The sequence below is a fragment of the Danio rerio genome, chromosome 22 (genome assembly GCF_052040795.2).
Source record: "Danio rerio strain M-AB ecotype USA chromosome 22, GRCz13ab, whole genome shotgun sequence".
NCBI classification, from domain to species: domain Eukaryota; kingdom Metazoa; phylum Chordata; class Actinopteri; order Cypriniformes; family Danionidae; genus Danio; species Danio rerio.
The window spans coordinates 39,860,001-39,879,267 of NC_141042.1; the positions used below are offsets into that span (position 1 = coordinate 39,860,001).

The window sequence follows — 19,267 nt, forward strand, 5'->3', positions numbered from 1 at the left end:
TCAACACACAGTTCAGATTTGTTTATTGTAATGTGTTATAGGTGTCATGTTAAGGGCGTGTACACAGCTCGCTGTTTTAGGGGCGTGTTGCTTCACATGAAAATTAGTTTCGGCTTCCCACCCAACATAACAAAGGGGGCGGAGCCAAAAGCTCTCCTGTTTCGTGTTTGCAACAGACAGGCAGACTGAGAGAAGGAGCAAGAGTAAGAGGATACAAACCAAGCAGAGTACACAATCATTTGTGTCTTTGTTTAGTTTTACAGCCAACTGTGTGCTAGTTTAAAGTGCCGAGCTCGTACACAGAGACTAATAACCACGCACACTGAATTAACTTTGACTGAAGTTTAAGGTAGACGCAATGAAAAGTATACATGTTTGCAAACCTACCTAAAGTTACAACCAATAATTCCAATTAGAGCGATCATGCGGTGAATGTTGATCTTGTGTTGAGCCCAATAAGCCTTACATCTAAAAATAGAGCAAGGGTGTTCATTTAGTGACATAGCTTTGACTCGTGCTGAAAATGGCGGATGTGAAACAACAAACGGAGGATATGGTGATGCACGGCTGTCAATCAATATTGTTGGGCGGGGGGAGCGCACTCCTACATCAAGTTGCGGATGCTCTGAAAACCAATTGGTCCACCGTTTATATGTTGCTAAATTGAAAAAAAGGACTGTGTGTGTTTATATCAGCCCAATATGACGGTCTATACACTATACCAACACACATGTCTGTCCAAACAGCTTGAAAAGTAGATTTTTCACCATGGGTGCCCTTTAAATTAGATTTACTCCCATGTGAAAGGAGTACCTTCAGCTTTTTGCAGTGCTGTTGTTGTGAAGTACTAAAACTGCAGTGAAACATTCCTGCTCTGCTTCTGATGGTATCTCTGCTCAGTAATTACAGCTCTTCCTCCGCTCTGCACTACAAACACACACAGCTGATAACAGAAATACAGCAGCGTCTGGAAACACCGGCGCTGCTCATGCGGGATCGGCCTCAGAAACACTGCGGGATGAGGGTGGAATCCTGCTCCTGTTCTCTGTCAGGCGTGTAAACCGCAGAGCAGGGCTTAATCTGCTTTACCTGACGCTGAAATACAGATATACTGATAAACACAGAGTCGGGAAGATCATGGGAAACTGCAATTAAACGACAGGGAGGATACCGTTTTTTTTATTTTAAAAGTTGGTAGCAGTTTACTTGAAGGGGTGTTCATAAGACTGCCATGAAACCTTTATAATGCATGCTTATGACAACTGATATTAAATGCTCATTCATTCGTTTTCTTTTCGGCTTTGTCCCTTTATTAATCTAGAATCACCACTGCGGAATGAACCACCAACTTATCCAGCATGTTTTAAACAACGGATGTCCTTCCATCTCTGGGAAACACCCATACACTCTCATTCACATGCATGCACTACGGACAATTTAGCTCACTCAATTCCCCTATACCACATGTCTTTGGACTGTGGGGGAAACTGGAGCCTCAGGAGGAAACCCACATGAACGCAGGGAGAACATGCAAACTCCACACAGAAACACCAACTGACCTAGCCTAGTCTCGAACATTAAGTTTTCACTTAACCTCCTTTCTGAAACGGGGCCCTGGTTGGTTCTCTGGACACCAATGTACACCCAGACTAACACACAGACAGGAGTAACGCAAAAGAGCTGGTCTGAGATCAGTGTATCTGGCTGGACGCTCCTGAACAGCTGCTCGGAGATTAGTCAGGATTATTCAGCGTGTGTGCAGGAAATGACGGTGACTGAAAACACCTCTGAGCGAAAGCAAACACACACAGTAAAACACAGATGCGCAGTGTGTGTGTATAATCATACTCTACGAGGAGTCCTGCAGTCACAGTGCCGAGCTGCTTGATAATCAAAAATCACTTCAGTTTAAATCAGTGTTTCTCAACCAGGTTTCTGGAGGACCACCAGCTCTGCACATGTTCCATGTCTCCTTAAAACACATCTGATTTAGACCATCAGCTCATTAGCAGAGACTGAAGGACCTGTAATAGGTGTGACAGACAAAGGAGACATCCAAAACATGCAGTTCTAGTGGTCCTCCACGAACGTGGTTGAGAAACACTGATCTAAACCATTTCTTGGTCTTTGATGGAAGTTTAGTGCTAAGAGGGGGCTATGAAATGTTCACATTTCAAAATTTTAACTTACACAATCTTCTTTTACAGTCTTTATTTATTATTGAATTGATTCTTAATCTTATGTTTCATATTTTATCATTGTCAGATATTTTAGTCAATGTTTTATTTATTTTATTTTAAACATATATTTTTTTTTATCCATTTATTTAATTTTTCTTCATCTTGTGATACATATTTTTTATTTGCTAGATATTTTAGTCATTTATTTATTTATTTTTTAACAATTTACTTAATTATATATATATATAGATATTTTAGTCATTTATTTTTATCCATTTATAGACTTTTTCTTTATGTTTTATACATGTTTTTATTTGTTAGATATCTTTAATAGTTTTTTTTTATTTTTAATGATTTATTTAATTATTCTTCATTTTATGTTTTATATATATTTTTATTTTTTAGATATTTTAGAATTTTTTAAAACAATTTATTTCATTATTCTTCATCTAATATTTTATATATATATTTTTTATTTGTTATATATTTTAGTCATTTTTTTATTTTTAACAATTTATTTAATTTTTCTTCATTTTATGTTTTATATATTTTTTTATTTGTTAGCTATTTTAGTAATTTTTGTAACAATTTATTTAATTATTATGTATCTTCTGTTTTATAATTTTTATTTGTTAGATATTTTAGTCATTTATTTATTTAACAATTTATTTAATTATTCTTCATCTTGTGTTTTATAAATATTTTTAATTTGTTAGATATTTCCTGAACAGCCCTCCGTCCGCTGAAAATGCTGAAATCACGTGACCACACACACACAGAGACACAAGTGGTGCTTACGGCAGAGCCACACACACACAGCCACGCGCTCCTCTGAGTTCCAAAGACAGAGAGCAGTGCAAGTCTTTATCAAGGATGTACCGCTGGATCACGTCTCACTATAGTTGTTAATAGTGATATTCAGACATCCCAAGTCTCCCGGAAGAGAAAGGAAATCGCGCGTCTCACTCCCAGTCCTCAAATAAGTCACACACCCTTCTCACCCTCGATCCCTCTTCAGACACGTCGCGGGCAGTCTACCCATTTTGTTTACATGACGATTTTTAGCATATGAATACGAAAAAAAGGCACACAAAAAATTGGGACTTCAGTGTGCCAAGACCTTAAGGAACTACTTTATTCGTCACATATTAAACACATTCAATCCAACACATTCAGACGTCACATTGTTTTATAACTTGTGAGAGTCATGTGAAACAAAGCAACTCAATGCAGCACAATCATTTCATCGTACGCTTTAATAACCTTTGAAAAACAGATTCAGATTCAAATTATAACTCAGTTCACCAGACAGACAGGGGATGTGATGGTTTTGTCCCAATCATCCTCAACCTTGCTTTTCTCCATCGCTCAAACAGTGGATCCATTGTCCAGGACGAACCAAAACAACGAGAGCCGGAGCTCCTGTGATCTAAAAACACCCAAAGAAGTATGAATCCTGCAGATAAGTGTGTGTATGCTCTTGAGCCGCAGTGAAAGGCTGTGTTGTTCACTGAGAGACTCGTCTATGAAGTGACGATCATAAAGAGAACAGTCTGAGCCGCAGGGAAAGTTCAAGTTCACTTCAGTTTTCATGCATCGCTGCATCTAGGAAACAAATCTCCTCTGAAGAGTCCGACTTCATATCAGTAAACTCATGTCTCAGTGTTGGGTGTGATGAGCTACAAAATAGGTACTGAAGGTGACTAGAGATGCTCTTTTTGGTTAGTTTTCCCGAGAGACAACCGTGGCTCGTTAACCAAATATTAACGGTTAACTGGTCAGATTACTATTAAATAATTATATAACGGTATTTACAACTTCATTACCTGTCATTCACAGCATATGCAGGTTGTGTTTACTAAACTAAGCGTCATTTGCGTGCATGCGCGCGTTCTCGGCAGTAAATAAACAGTGCTTCAGCTCACGTGCGATTTCGCGACCGTGAATACATTATAACATGAAGACAGAAATGACATTTCTGGGTGAATTATACCTTATAAATACAGTATGTGACACTTTTAACTAAGGGTGTCACGATCCTCCAAATTCTCGATTCGATTACATTTTCGATTCTGAAGGCACGATTCGATTTTCGATTATGAATAATTAATTAATTAATGACCAATTAATTATCTGTAGCCTACCGTTTAAACTACCTGACCTGGATGGTCTTTGTTTTACCCATAAACAAATCATACAGTAAATGAATAAAGGCAAGATACACGCATAATTACCACCTGTCAATCACTTTTTCTGCGGGACTCGTGAATAGGCAGTGATCTGTGTCGTTATAATGGCGTCGGTAAAAAAGACGCACAACCAACAGTATCTGAGGTGTTCGCTAAGTAAGTAAGTACAAGTGAGTGAAAGATTGAAGCAGTCCTCTGACTGCCTGGACCTGCTGTCTCGAGCGCATGGCTGTGTGTGCGTCTGTGTCTGTGTGGTCAGGTGATGTGCATTTTCAGAGGTAGAGAGGAAGGAGGGCTGCTCAGAAATGCCACACGCCACTGTGGATGTCAAATTATTGTCGTTCTAAAATGCCATTTAAAAACAAAGACAGTGTAAACAGGGCCTGAGTGTGAACTTTTCGCGAGCAGATTTGCAACGGGGGCGGGCGGAGGATCACGATGCCGGTGTTGTCTATCGGACAAACTGTACGTAATACGTACATAGCAGAGCTTGCAGAACTGTGTTTTTTGTCGACAACACGAACGTTGTCAACATAACTCACTGGAAATCCAAAATGCTTACACACCGGCGACTTCATCGAAAGAGGAGAGGGTTTAAGCTCTGTCGACGGGTCTCCTGCTTCTGCAGTTTAACAAGCACTTCAACAAGCCTGTTTTTTTCCCCGCTTGGCAAGCCAAGCTGACGTGACATGGTGGCAGCATCGACGATTCTATTTTTTGATTTGATAATCGAAATTGAGCTTAACTTTCGATCGATTTCGATTAAAAATCGAAATCGTGACACCCCTACTTTTAACGCCATTTGAAGGAGTCAATGTTGATGTGAAGACTTCTGCTGCCGCCTTTTCTTCTCTCCTGATCTTAAAAATATAATTAGCTGAATCGTAGAAAAAGCTGAATTAGGATCGCGTGTAGGGTCGAATCGAGATTTTTTAACCATTTAACTCAGGGGTCACCAATCTCGGTCCTGGAGGGCCGGTGTCCCTGCAGGGTTTAGCTCCAACTTGCCACAACACACCTGCCTGGGTGTTTCAAGTGTACCTAGTAAGAGCTTGATTAGCTTGTTCAGGTGTGTTTGATTAGGGTTGGAGCGAAAATCTGCAGGACACCAGCCCTCCAGGAACAAGTTTGGTGACCACTGATTTAACTGATACCATTAATCGGTTAAAAATGCATCCTTTCAGTTAACGATTAATCGGTTAATGTGAGCATCCCTAAAGGTGGCCTTTCTTACAAGATGTAAAACAAGTCTCTGATGTCCCTATGAGTGTGTATGTGAAGTCTCAGCTCAAAATACCACACAAATAATGTTTTATCCCTCTCTGAAACTGACCCTTTTAGGCTTCGATCCTAATTGTGGCGTTTTAGTGACTGTCGCTTTAAATTCAAATGAGATTGTGCTCTTTTCAGAAGAGGACGGAGCTACAAATGCCGGTGTGTTGACATAGTGACAGATTCAAAACTCTAATGGCGAACGGCTGCTTCTCACTCAGACCTGTTTATGCTAATGAGGGAGAGATGGTCACTAGTGGGCGGGGCTTTTCCCCTCTGATAATACGTACAAAGGGAGAATGTCAATCAAAGTGTTTCTGCAGACTGTTTAAATCAAGTGTGATTATAAATAATATAGTAAATAATGTTTGCTATTAGAAGCTGGTTATATTGACACACTGCTGTCAACCTACTTTGCTTAATCCCCTTATAGAAGTGATTTGTGCAAAATAGCTTCCCCTTAATGTAATGGAAATTCCTCTAAAAAGTAAAGAACTAGTAAGCGAGTTTTGTGTCATTTAATTACCAGTTAATTGGTACTAGTTTTGATATTTAATAATACAGGTTATTTGTGAACAATCGATTTACCTAACATTTACTCCATTAAACCGGAAAAAAAAAACATCCAGAGAGGAATGTTCATGATAAATCATTCAGAATATTTATAACTAAAGCTTGACGTGCTGTAACTTCCACCAAGACTCCAAACTCCAGAAGCAGAGTTACATTATTAGACAATGTTTCACCAGGAAATAGTATTTCACGCAGGAAAATCTAATTTCACGTTAAATTCACTGTGTGTTGCTTTCCATTTCTGTGTAATTCCTTGTGAAATATATAAGCAATCTCTATTATTAACCCATTATAGAGCATTCATTTCCATGCAGACACTTCTGAACAACTAAACTAAAGAGATTAATAGAGCAAACATGCATAATTGGTGTCACAGCCAATAAATCAATGCTTTTTATATACCCTGACTAATATATCAAACAAGGCTAAGCATTTTAGGACAGAACTTCATGTTATTTGTTTTTCTTAAATTTTCCTAGTCCAATGTGAATCAGTGGTGTTACCAGGTGGATATTAGAACCTGGGAGAGGGTATTAGTCCGCATAAATGTAGCACTACATAAATGGCTGTTTAACTTTGAGGGATATTGTACACAGCGTTATTCTGTACTCACATTCACAGTTATAAGCTGGTAATGCATAACAGTTAATGGAAATCACTGGAAAAAGATTCAGATTGCTGACCTGATCTTACTACAAATGCTCCAATCAGCACACTGCATGCCAGTTGGCCACACCTACTTATTTAAATGTTGCGGTAGGAATGCTTGATTATGGGAAAAGTCCAAGCGGCAACCTCCGCTCTCCCTCTTGAAGCCAATACGGAAGTAAACTATAACTGCAATTCATCGACTGGCCTTTAAGGGCTGGCTCTAGAAACTCCAGACATTCACTGACTGCAAAGCTAAACTGGCCAATTTTACAGCTGATAAAAACATGTTTACAGCCTGGTACAAAAGACAGTTTTAGTGTATATAGCTAATATTACCCTTCATGACAACTGTGAGGGGGTGAATTTATTTATAACTCATCTGTTTTTCTTTTTATTAAGTTATATTAAGTCTGCATAATTAGGGGCGTGGCCACTTGAGTGACAGCTAGGTCTTGCTGGTTGCCGTCATGTCATTCCGGCTGATTAGCAGCTGAACTCAGCTTATACATCGTATTTTTGTGTTGTTTTATGTGGCTTTACACAGTCAATAGCCTTTTGGAATTATTTCCTACAATTATCAGATGATATGGCATGCTGTGTGCACTTAATTGAGGGGGGATGAGGGGGTGAAATTGCAGATGAAACTGAAGGGGGCAATGTAATAGCTGACGAAATGTAAGAGCAGTTGGAGGGGGTGGGGTCAAGTCATAATCACAACCCAATCACAACCCCGGCCGATCGTTCAGCTAGTCAGTCGGACGGCTGCTGATGGCGTTTCATGCAAGAACAACGCAAACGGCGCGCACTCCCGAGAGGCGTCCGAGACGCGAATAAGAGCGCACAGCGGCCTCTCGCGGATTCCTGAAAACAAAAACTGCTTAAATACGTACGTCCCGGGACGTATTTCACGGTCTCCAGAAACGTCCGCGGGGCTACGTTTCCACAATGAGCCCAGGTTGCATAATCATGATTATTTTGGTCATAATTGTAATCATGATTATTAAAATAATTATCAGTGGGCCATCTGAAGACCAAAAAGTTTTGGTGATGCACATCAATAAATGAAGCATGTTCTATGCGGCTATAGTCACGTTACAGAACAGGCTTTTACTAATGTTCATGTGAAACTGAACTTTGCAGAGGAGCGAATGCGTAGCTCTGCAAAGGGGGTGGGATATGTACAATAATCGTTTTATCTTAATCAATGTTTTTTTTAATTGCACAGACTAATGTTGCAGTGTATATACAGTTGAAGTCAGAATTATTAGCCCCCTGTTTAATTATTCCCCTAATTTCTGTTTAACGGAGAGAAGATTTTGTTGTGCAACACATTTCTAATCATAATAGTTTCAATAACTCATTTCTAATAACTGATTTAATTTATCTTTGTCATGATGACAGTAAATAATATTCGACTAGATATTCTTCAAGACACTTCTATACAGCTTAAAGTGACATTTAAAGGCTTAACTAGGTTAATTAGGTTAACTAGGCAGGTTAGGGTAATTAGGCAAGTTATTGTATAACGATGGTTTGTTCTGTAGACGATTGAAAAAATAGCTTAAAGGGTATAATAATTTTGACCTTAAAATGTTTATTAAAAAATTAAAAACTGCTTTTATTCTAGCCGAAATACAACAAATAAGAGTTTCTCCAGAAGAAAAAATATTATCAGACATACTGTGAAAATTTCCTTGCTCTGGTAAACATCATTTGGAAAATATTTAAAAATTCAAGGGGGGGCTAAATAATTCTGACTTCAACTGTGCACTCTCAGAAATAAAAGGAACGCGAGCTGTCACTGGGGTGGTACCTTTTCAAAAGGTACAAATTTGTACCTAAAAGGTCCATTTTAATACCTCAAGGGTAAATATTAGAACCTAAAAAATACAAAAGTGTTCCTCTTAAAATATGTACCAATGTCTACCACCTTTAATGTACTGATAATATACTGTCATACTCCTAAACTCTAGCTCAAACTAATCCACACAGTGTCTTTGAGATAGCTCATTCAGGCCCAACAATACAGAAGACAGCATCTCCACAGGCAGCAAATGGTGAAGATGCTTTATATCTGGGTAGTTTCAGCTGTTGGGTCAGCTGTTGTTTTTCTACGGTTTGCTTCAGTCTGAGCGGCAGGGACTTTTCCCTAGTTTGAGCGCAATCATGTGGCTTTTCCATTTTTGCTGATTCATGGTAGATCAAATCAAAACAGCTTAATATCTTTTTAATAAATCTATTTAAGTCTTTATATATTGAACATTTTAGATTCTGAAGTATAGACTGGAATAATAACTATACATACAACAAAAGCCAGACATCCACCCAAAAAGAGAAATTAGGTACAAAATCAGGAATGAAACGAGTCTGATACGCACTCTCTCTCATATTTGACCAGAACTGTTCAGTTTTCTTGCTGGCACCATTTATTTTGGATGTGGAATATTCCGAACCAATAATGTCTAGGGAGTAGAGTTTCCAAGAAAGATCAGTATCCCCTTTATTCTTAAGTTTTCTGTTTTCTTTTAAGCAGCTGGAGCATTTTAATTACTCGCCCTCACTTCCCTCACCATAATATTCTGCCGTGACATATCGAATATGACATAAATTACGTCAGTGCATAATAACTGGTTATGATCTATTACTGAAACTGTCTGCGTTTGTATCGAAGTTCATTGAAGAATCAATTAATTTTGACACCCCACAAGTGTTTCTTTATTAAGTCTTTAATAGGTATCGTAACTGCCTGCTTAAACTATTGTTTAGGGGTGTCAAAATCAACTGTTTTTTCGGTGAACCGCATTGCAGACGTGGACAATTCGGTATCGGTACAGTAATAATCATAACCGCTTAACCGGGAGCGGTCGGTAACTCTGGTGTAACTTGAACAGAAGTGGGCGGTCTCACAATATCGCTCCTGAGCGAGCAAGCACACGCGTGTTTATTTGTTTGGTGCGGTCTACGTTTGTGTATGTGTGTGAATGAGAGACAGCGTGATGCTGTGTGTCTATATGTGTGTGTGTGTGTGCTTATACACACAGCCCCCCTCCCACTACACCAAAATATAACACTGTGTATGGAAAGTATTGTCAATGCACCGTGATGCACCGAAATATCGATATGAACCAAATCGATGGCATAACCGTAACCGAATCGTGAGACCACTATAGGTTCACACCTCTAATAATGTTAATGGATTATATTTTTTTAAAACTCAAAATTAGCTTGTAGTGGTGTCAGGAACACAATTTAACCTAAGACAAGGATCAAACACGCATTTCTTATGAGAGGAAGTTAAAGGGTTAAAATAATAGTGTAGTTAATTATTCAGAAGTTTCATATTTTCTCAAGTAACTTTGGATTTGTTTGCAAAACTTGTAATGTTACTAGGAAAATCGTTTTCTCCTGAAACTTTGCATTGCTTTGCAGAAACTTTGAGTCAGTATTTGGGGATAAAAACAAAACAAAAAAAAAACAGCTTCAACATGACTAGAATGAGGTTATAAAGTACACTGTTCCCTTTAAAGATTTACCAGATGTGTCCTCGGGAGTTTGTTTTCCATATCAAAGTTGCAAAGTCTGAACTTACAAGGAGAGGATGCAGGACTGAACTGTGTGTGTAGGCTACTTAATATTGAGGGAAAAGCCCCAATCAGAGAGGTGCATGTCTGCAGCCCCGCCTCTGTTTTCAGATGTCTTCATTTTCCCCCATCCACACAGAGACAAAGCAGCAGCGTTTTAAAATGAAAACGGCCTCTTCAAGGTTTTCAAAAAGCTTCGTTTTCGGCGCTCAAAAACTCTGGTGTAGTGTGGACGGAAAACGTATGCATTTTAAAACTGCTGATTTAGGACCACTGAGCTAGGGGATAAAGTGAAGTAAGGCAACATGATCATTCCCCTAATAGTTTATTGCTAAGAACTTTTTTAAATATGACACGACCCTCCACAGAGCTCGCTGAGGCCCCCTTGTGGGTTGGGACTTCCCCTGTTTGCAACCGCTGGTCTATCGCATCTTTGCATGGACATAACATGGTAATGACATCAGGATCTGTTGTGAACACATCATAGAAGTTTGTGTTCACTATAAATTTAAATGCATTTAATTAAATACAGTTGAAGTCAAAATTATTCGCCATTCTGTGAATTTTCTTTTTTAAATATTTCCCAAATTATGTTGAACAGAGCAAGGAAATTTTCACAGTATGTCTGATAATATTTTTTCTCCTGGAGAAACTCTTATTTGTTTTATTTTGACTAAAATAAAAGCAGTTTTTAATTTTTTTAAAAGTAATTTTAAGGTCAAAATTATTAGCGATATTTTTTACAATGACTTGCCTAATTAACCTAGTTAAGCCTTTAAAAGTCACTTTAAGCTGAATACTAGTATCTTGAATGATATCTAATCAAATATTATTTACTGTTATTAGAAATTAGTTATTAAAACTATTATGTTTAGAAATGAGGTGAAAAAAAATCTCTCTGTTAAACAGAAATGGGGGGAAATCAACAGTAGAACTCATAATTCAGACAGACACTTAATAATAAGTCAGAGGCTTTCTGTTGCTTACCTTTGAGGTCTTCAGAGAAGAAAGCGGAGTGTCTTGAAATGAAGAGTTTGAGCTGTTCATCAATGTTGCAGGCGCTCGAGTCCACGTCCCATGAGCGTAAACCTACACACAGATAAACCAGACTAGTCAACAAGCAAAGGTCAATTATTCATGCAGCACATTCACTGACCACAGAAGAAGAAGAAGATACTGACATTCAGCTCTTTCCCTAACAAAACGCCAGCATTTATAATCCGCCTGGAGATTTTTCCAAATAAATGAGCATGTAAACCGCATATTTCAGGGTCTGTGTGAGAAAAAAAATAAGAGTCCACGTGGCTTTCATTTTCAGACGTGCATTTCATAACCATGTAAGAAGCTGAAAAGCTAACACAAAAAGAGGCAGAAACTGAAAAAGGCTTTTTTCCACTAAGCCAAAATAAGACGACCTTGTTTTACCGCTGCCTTGTTAAAAAAGAAAAACCCTTTCACAGCAATAACTCCATGTTTCTCCTCAAAATCACAGCTCAAGTTCAGTGAAATACACCAGTTTTAGAGTATAAAGGGCACCTATGGTGAAACATCTACTTTTCAAGCTGTTTGGACAGACATATATGCTGGTATAGTGGATAGACCGTCATATTAGGATGATATAAACACACATAGTGCTTTTTTTTATTTTTTATTTAACAACATAAAAACGGTGGACCAATTGGAGCGGTTTTTAGACCGACCGCAACGTAGGAGTGTGCTCCCCCCGCCCACCGAATTGATTGACAGCTTCGCGTAGCATGTCCCGGTAGTCACGGGTATAATCATGTCAACAAGACCAGATGTGCGCAAAGCGACCGGGAATAAAAGCTCTGTTCAATTCGCTAGGATCATCAATCAAGAGTGAGTTTCACATGTTTAAAATGTTTTAAAACAGTGCACGTGTGTAATAAAGTACAGCAATTTACTTCAGCTCTACTTTATCAGCACAGCCGCGTATCAGAACAATTATATAGGAAGATAGGGGTGTCAAAATTAATTGTTTCTTCGGTGCACTGCGATGCAGACGCGGACAATTCTGTATCGGTTCAGTAAAATTCATGACCGGTTATTATGTACTGACGTCATTTATCTCCTATGCGCTCTATACATCCAGGGGGACGCCAGAAATGAGCGCGGTTAAGTTGGTTTTGTTTTCGATTTTCCTGACATTCAGTTATAGACAGCATTAACTCAAAAACCTCTGACCCTAAAAAGATTTAAAGTGTGTTTCCTACAAAAAAAGACAAAGCTGGTTATGTTTCACAGCTGTCTTTCTTTTTTTTTTTTTTTTGTTTGACATTACGATCACTGGCCCGTTTAAGCCCTCGCAATATGTGTTTAGCCGGGAGAGCTCGCGCTGAGAGGAGCTCTCAGTAAGGGACCGTCGGAAAAGTGTGTTTTTTTTTTTTTTCGTTTTTCTGCTCCGCTCAGCCCGAGCTCTCCCTGTTGCAAGGGCTTAAGTGTGTGTTTGGGTGTGTGTGTGTGTGTGTTTGTTTGTTTGGTGCTGCCTATGTTTGTGTATGTGTGTGAATGAGAGAGAGTGTGGTGCTGTGTGTGTGTCTGTGTGTTTATACAGACAGCTTGTTATAGCCTCCCCCCTAAAATAAAACACTGTATATAGAAAGCATCGTCAATGCACCGAGATATCGAATTGAACCGAAGGCATGATAATCGTAACCGAACCAAACCATGAGACCAGTATAGGTTCACACCTCTAAAAGAAGACACTTCAATCCCGGTTTGTGGACGTTAAATCAGGTTTATTTTGTACATTATCATAACAGATATCCATCCAGCAGTGGAGATTAGCCTGTATCCTGGCATATTTGAGTGCAAAAAGGGTGGGAAGCTAAACACGCGCGCGTGAACTTTGTACTCCACTAATATTTACATTTGCTATGTTTATATTATTCGCTAATTAAAAACCAGCTCAACTCTGAATCTGAGTCCTTTATACTTTATAGGTCACATGTTCAGCTGCATACATTGAAGCAGCTCTCAAGACTGAAATGAAATACTTTGTTTTCCACCAACTGGCAACCCGCAGTGCTGAAATATAATTGAGCAAACTGGCAGTGGGCTGGTTATAGAGCCCAAAGCAAAGACAGACGTTCTGGCATGAAGCCCACATTTCCAAAGGAGAATAACTGACTTTAGCATTGTTAAAGTATGTTAACTTAGCATGCTTCTTTTAAGCCAGCACTTTTAAGCCTCTACAAGAACCAAACTGAGGAAAAACACTCCACGACTGATGTCGAAAGCGCACCATAAGTGTAAATGACTGCCATTCAGTTCCTGTGTAAAAGTGCTGACAGCATTTAAAACAGAACACATGTCATTACTGCCAGAACACAGAGGTGGAAGCGGCTCCGTCTGACCAGGAAGAGAAGGAAACACAGGCAACAGACACAAAGAGGATGTGTGTGTGTGTGTGTGTGTGTGTGTGTCAGTCACACGGCCCTTCAGTACAGTCACAGATGAAGAGACTGCAAATCAAAGGAAAGACAACGATAAAAGAAAAATCTCTCCCAGACTGCTGTTAAAGGGAGAGTTCAGCCACAAAACATAAATAAAAGCCGTCATCATTCATTCACTCTCCATTCACTTGTTCAAAACCTGTTTGAGTTTCTTTCATCTGCTGAACACAAAAGAAGATTTTTTAAAGATATCTGAACATTTTTAACCATTGACCTCTATAGTGTTTGTTTTCATTATTGAAGTCAATGATTTGAGGTTTTTTAGCATTCTTCAAAATATCTTCCTTAGTGTTTAACAGATGAAAGAAACTCTGGATAAATGGATGGATGGATGGATGGATGGATGGATGGATATTTAGACAGATAGATATATAGATGGACAGACAGATATTTAGACAGACAGACAGACAGACAGACAGACAGACATATAGATAGATAGATAGAGATAGATAGATAGATAGATAGATAGATAGATAGATAGATAGATAGATAGATAGATAGATAGATAGATAGATAGATAGATAGATAGATAGATAGATAGATATTTATACAGACGGATGGACGGATATCTAGACAGACAGACAGACAGACAGATATAAAGACGGACGGACGGATGGATAGACATATAGACAGACAGACGGATATTTAGACAGACAGACAGACAGACAGACAGACAGATATAAAGACGGAAGGACGGATGGATAGATATATAGACAGACAGACGGATATTTCGACAGACAGACAGACAGATATAAAGACGAACGGACGGATAGATATATAGACAGACAGACAGATATATAGACAGACAGACAGATATTTAGACAGACAGACAGATATAAAGACGGACGGACGGATATTTAGACAGACAGACAGACAGACAGACAGACAGACAGACAGACAGACAGACATAAAGACGGAAGGACGGATGGATAGATATATAGACAGACAGACAGACAGACAGACAGACAGACATAAAGACGGAAGGACGGATGGATAGATATATAGACAGACAGACGGATATTTCGACAGACAGACAGACAGATATAAAGACGGATGGACGGATGGATAGATATATAGACAGACAGACGGATATTTCGACAGACAGACAGACAGACAGACAGACAGACAGACAGATATAAAGACGAACGGACGGATAGATATATAGACAGACAGACAGATATATAGACAGACAGACAGATATTTAGACAGACAGACAGATATAAAGACGGACGGACGGATATTTAGACAGACAGACAGACAGACAGACAGACAGACAGACAGACAGACAGACATAAAGACGGAAGGACGGATGGATAGATATATAGACAGACAGACAGACAGACAGACAGACAGACATAAAGACGGAAGGACGGATGGATAGATATATAGACAGACAGACGGATATTTCGACAGACAGACAGACAGATATAAAGACGGATGGACGGATGGATAGATATATAGACAGACAGACGGATATTTCGACAGACAGACAGACAGACAGACAGACAGACAGACAGATATAAAGACGGACGGACGGATGGATGGACATATAGACAGATATTTAGACAGACAGACAGACAGATATAAAGACGGACGGACGGATAGATATATAGACAGACAGACAGATATTTAGACAGACAGACAGATATAAAGATGGACGGACGGACGGATAGATATATAGACAGACAGACGGATATTTAGACAGACAGACAGACAGGCAGACAGATATAAAGATGGACGGATGGATAGATATATAGACAGACAGACAGATATAAAGACGGACGGATGGATATATATATACAGACAGACAGATGGACGAACGAATGGATATTTAGACAGACGGAGAGACAAATATTTACACAGACAGATATAAAGTTGGACGGACGGATGGATATTTAGACAGATGGATGGACAGATGTTTAAACATACAGACAGATAGATATAAAGACGGACAGATGGCGATGGATGGATATTTAGACAGACGGATGGACAGATATTTAGACAGACGGATGGATATTATTTAGACAGACAGACAGATATAAAGACAGACGGACGGATGGATATTTAGACAGATGGACGGACGGATATTTAGACAGATGGACGGACGGATATTTAGACAGATGGACGGACGGATATTTAGACAGACGAATTGATATTTAGACAGACAGACAGACAGACAGACAGATAGACATAAAGACGGACGGACAGATGGATGGATATATAGACAGACGGACGGACGGATATTTAGACAGACAGACAGACAGACGGATAGATATAAAGACAGACGGACGGATGGATATTTAGACAGATGGACGGACGGATATTTAGACAGACAGACAGACAGACGGATAGATATAAAGACAGACGGACGGATGGATATTTAGACAGATGGACGGACGGATATTTAGACAGATGGACGGACGGATATTTAGACAGACGAATTGATATTTAGACAGACAGACAGACAGACAGACAGATAGACATAAAGACGGACGGACAGATGGATGGATATATAGACAGACGGACGGACGGATATTTAGACAGACAGACAGACAGACGGATAGATATAAAGACAGACAGACAGACAGATGGATGGATTTATAGACAGACGGACGGATAGATATTTAGACAGACAGATGGACGGATATTTAGACAGACAGACAGATAGATATAAAATGGACAGATGGGCGGATAAATGGATAGATGGATGGATTGATTGATGGATGGATGTACAGACAGAGATGGACAGGAGGACTGATAGATGGATGGACGGACAGACAGACGGATGGATGGATGGACGGACGGATTGATATACAGACAGACAGACAGAGAGACGGACGGACGGACTAACGGACAAACAGACAGATGGATGGATAAAGACGGACGGACAGATGGATGGATATACAGACAGACAGACAGAGAGAGAGAGACGGACGGATGGACAAACGGACGGATGGATGCATGGATGATGGAAATACAGACAGACAGAAGGACGGAGGGACAGACAGATAGATTTATATAGATTTATAATACAGAAGTCACAGACTGTCTTAGTTTTCTTTTCCCACTATCTCCTCAAAATAAAACAAAACCTTATGAATTTAAAGCAAACATCTCCTCTGAGAAACAAAAAAAACATTGAGCTAGTTTACAAGAGTACATGTTCACTTTCGACTGGCCTATCCCTTTAAGAGTTCAAACCCCCTCTAAAAAGGCAGAGAGAGCAGCAAAACTGCATAGCCCAGTTCGCTCTGTCAGTCTGTCAGCAGAGCAGATGCACCTCAGACCTGTTAAAGATGAACTCTGAACCGGCACAATGAGGAAGGAAGGTCTGCAAACAGATTATCGGCTATATATAACCGTGTCGTCTATCGACAAAAGGACTGCTTTGCTTCTTTCAACAGAGAAATCGAGTGGGTGACGCATTTCAGTGGCCGAATGAGTGTGCTCTATCTTCCTGAGATTTGAGGACTGCAGGCCGAGACAGATTTGCAGCAGTTAGCCATGCTGAAGTAAAGGAGCTGCATTATTTATGTTCTGCAGAGCCGGCTGTCTGCTTTTATGGGCCTTTGCCATACAGGGGGCCAAAAATCTCACAAAAACATTGAGAAGTCAATAGAGATTTACAACTGCGCGAGACTATATGTGTTGGCAAGCGAGAGCCAATGCACTGAATCAACATTACTGACAGACTTAAAGGGATAGTTCACGCAAAAATTGAAATTTAGCCTACTCAAGATTTACTCTCCTTTAAAAGGTCACAAAAACACTGAAAAATCAATAACAATTTACAGCTATCTGAGACTACATGTGTTGGCAAAGAGACCGAACACACTGAATCAACATGAATGGTGAACTTAAAGGGTTAGTTCACGCAAAATTATAATTGGCGCAATATTTACTCAAAATCTCACAAAAACACAGAAAAATCAATGATAGTTTACAACTATGTGCGACTACACATGTTGGCAAAGAGAGAGAAGACACTGAATCAACATGAAAGGTGGACTTAAAGGGTTAGTTCACTCAAAAATGTAAATTTGCTTGAGATTTACTCCCTCAAAACTTCGCAAAAACAATGAAATGCCAATAACCATTTACAACTATGTGAGATTTGGGTAAGCTAAATTGGTGTGAATGAGTGTGTGTGAATGAACTAGTGTGTATAGGTGTTTCCCAGTACTGGGTTGCAGCTGGAAGGGCATCCACTGTGTAAAACATGCTGGATAGGTTGGCGGGTTATTCCGCTGTGGAGACCCCTGATAAATAATGGACTAAGCTGAAGGAAATGAATGAGTGAACTTGATGTTAGACTACATGTGTTGGCGAAGAGAGCGAAGACACTGAATCAACATGAAAGGTGGACTTAAAGGGTTAGTTCACGCAAAGCTGTAAATTTGCTCGATTTTTACTCACTCAAATCCTCGCAAAAACACTTAAATGTCAATAACTATTTAAAACTATGTGAGATTTGGGTTAACTAATTTGGTGTGAATGAGTGTGTGTGAATGAATTACTGTGTATAGGTGTTTCCCAGTACTGGGTTGCAGCTGAAAGGGCATCTGCTGCGTTAAACATATGCTGGATAGGTTGCAGTTCATTCCGCTGTGGAGACCCCTGATGAATAATGGACTAAGCTAAAGGAAAATGAATGAATGAACTTTGTGAGACTACAGTACATGTGTTGGCAAAGAAAGCAAAGGCATTGAACCATGAATGGCAGACTTGGAATAGTTCATGCAAACATAAAAAAAGACCCTCTATTTACATGGACTCAAGTGGTTTTCAAACCTGTTTAAGTTTCTTTCTTTCTGTTGAACAAAAAATAATAAGTTTAAAAACTTCACCAATTTGAGTTTGAGACCCCTGGTTTACAGAGATATGTAAATACCACAATTTGTACTAATGTACAGCGTACACAATCAGGAGAATAAAAACAAAGGAAGCGCCATTTTTAAATACACAGTCGAGACATTACATTACACAGTAATAATATATACATATAATAATGAGTCATAGTCGACCCGGGCTCAAACAAACCTTGTCGTCATCTTGATAAACAGCCACAAAGCTGAAAAGAAGAGCAGATATACCCTGTGCACCGAAATGGTTTACAAAACATCTGAAGCGCAGTCGGTTTCACTCTCTCGCGTGCGCATCTATATTTAAAATGACGAACTTCTCGAGCTGAAGATAATAACGTGCACGTGATTAATAAAGTGCTTCTGACATCTGATCCTTTCAGAAATGGACAAATGCGAAAAAACAAAGGAGAAGCCCGACAAAACAAAGGAGCAAATGATGCTTCTGCAACCTAAACCATGAACAACCTGCCATGTTTAACT

At 39.3% G+C, this 19,267-nt stretch overlaps 1 protein-coding gene across 3 annotated transcripts in view; it reads right to left on the minus strand.

Moving 5' to 3' along the window:
* map1sa (microtubule-associated protein 1Sa) overlaps positions 1-19,267 on the minus strand; it is a 40,339-nt gene that overhangs the window by 18,685 nt on the left and 2,387 nt on the right. For 2 of the 3 annotated variants that reach the window (XR_015522312.1, XM_087304669.1), the window contains exon 2: positions 11,434-11,535. Coding sequence is in view for 1 of the 3 variants with exons in the window: in XM_087304669.1 (XP_087160795.1) it covers positions 11,434-11,535 (102 nt within the window). In the remaining 2 variants the exon portion in view is untranslated. Of the gene's footprint in view, positions 1-11,400; positions 11,536-19,267 lie in introns of all 3 variants that reach the window. The other variant, XM_087304670.1, reaches the window with a different exon arrangement.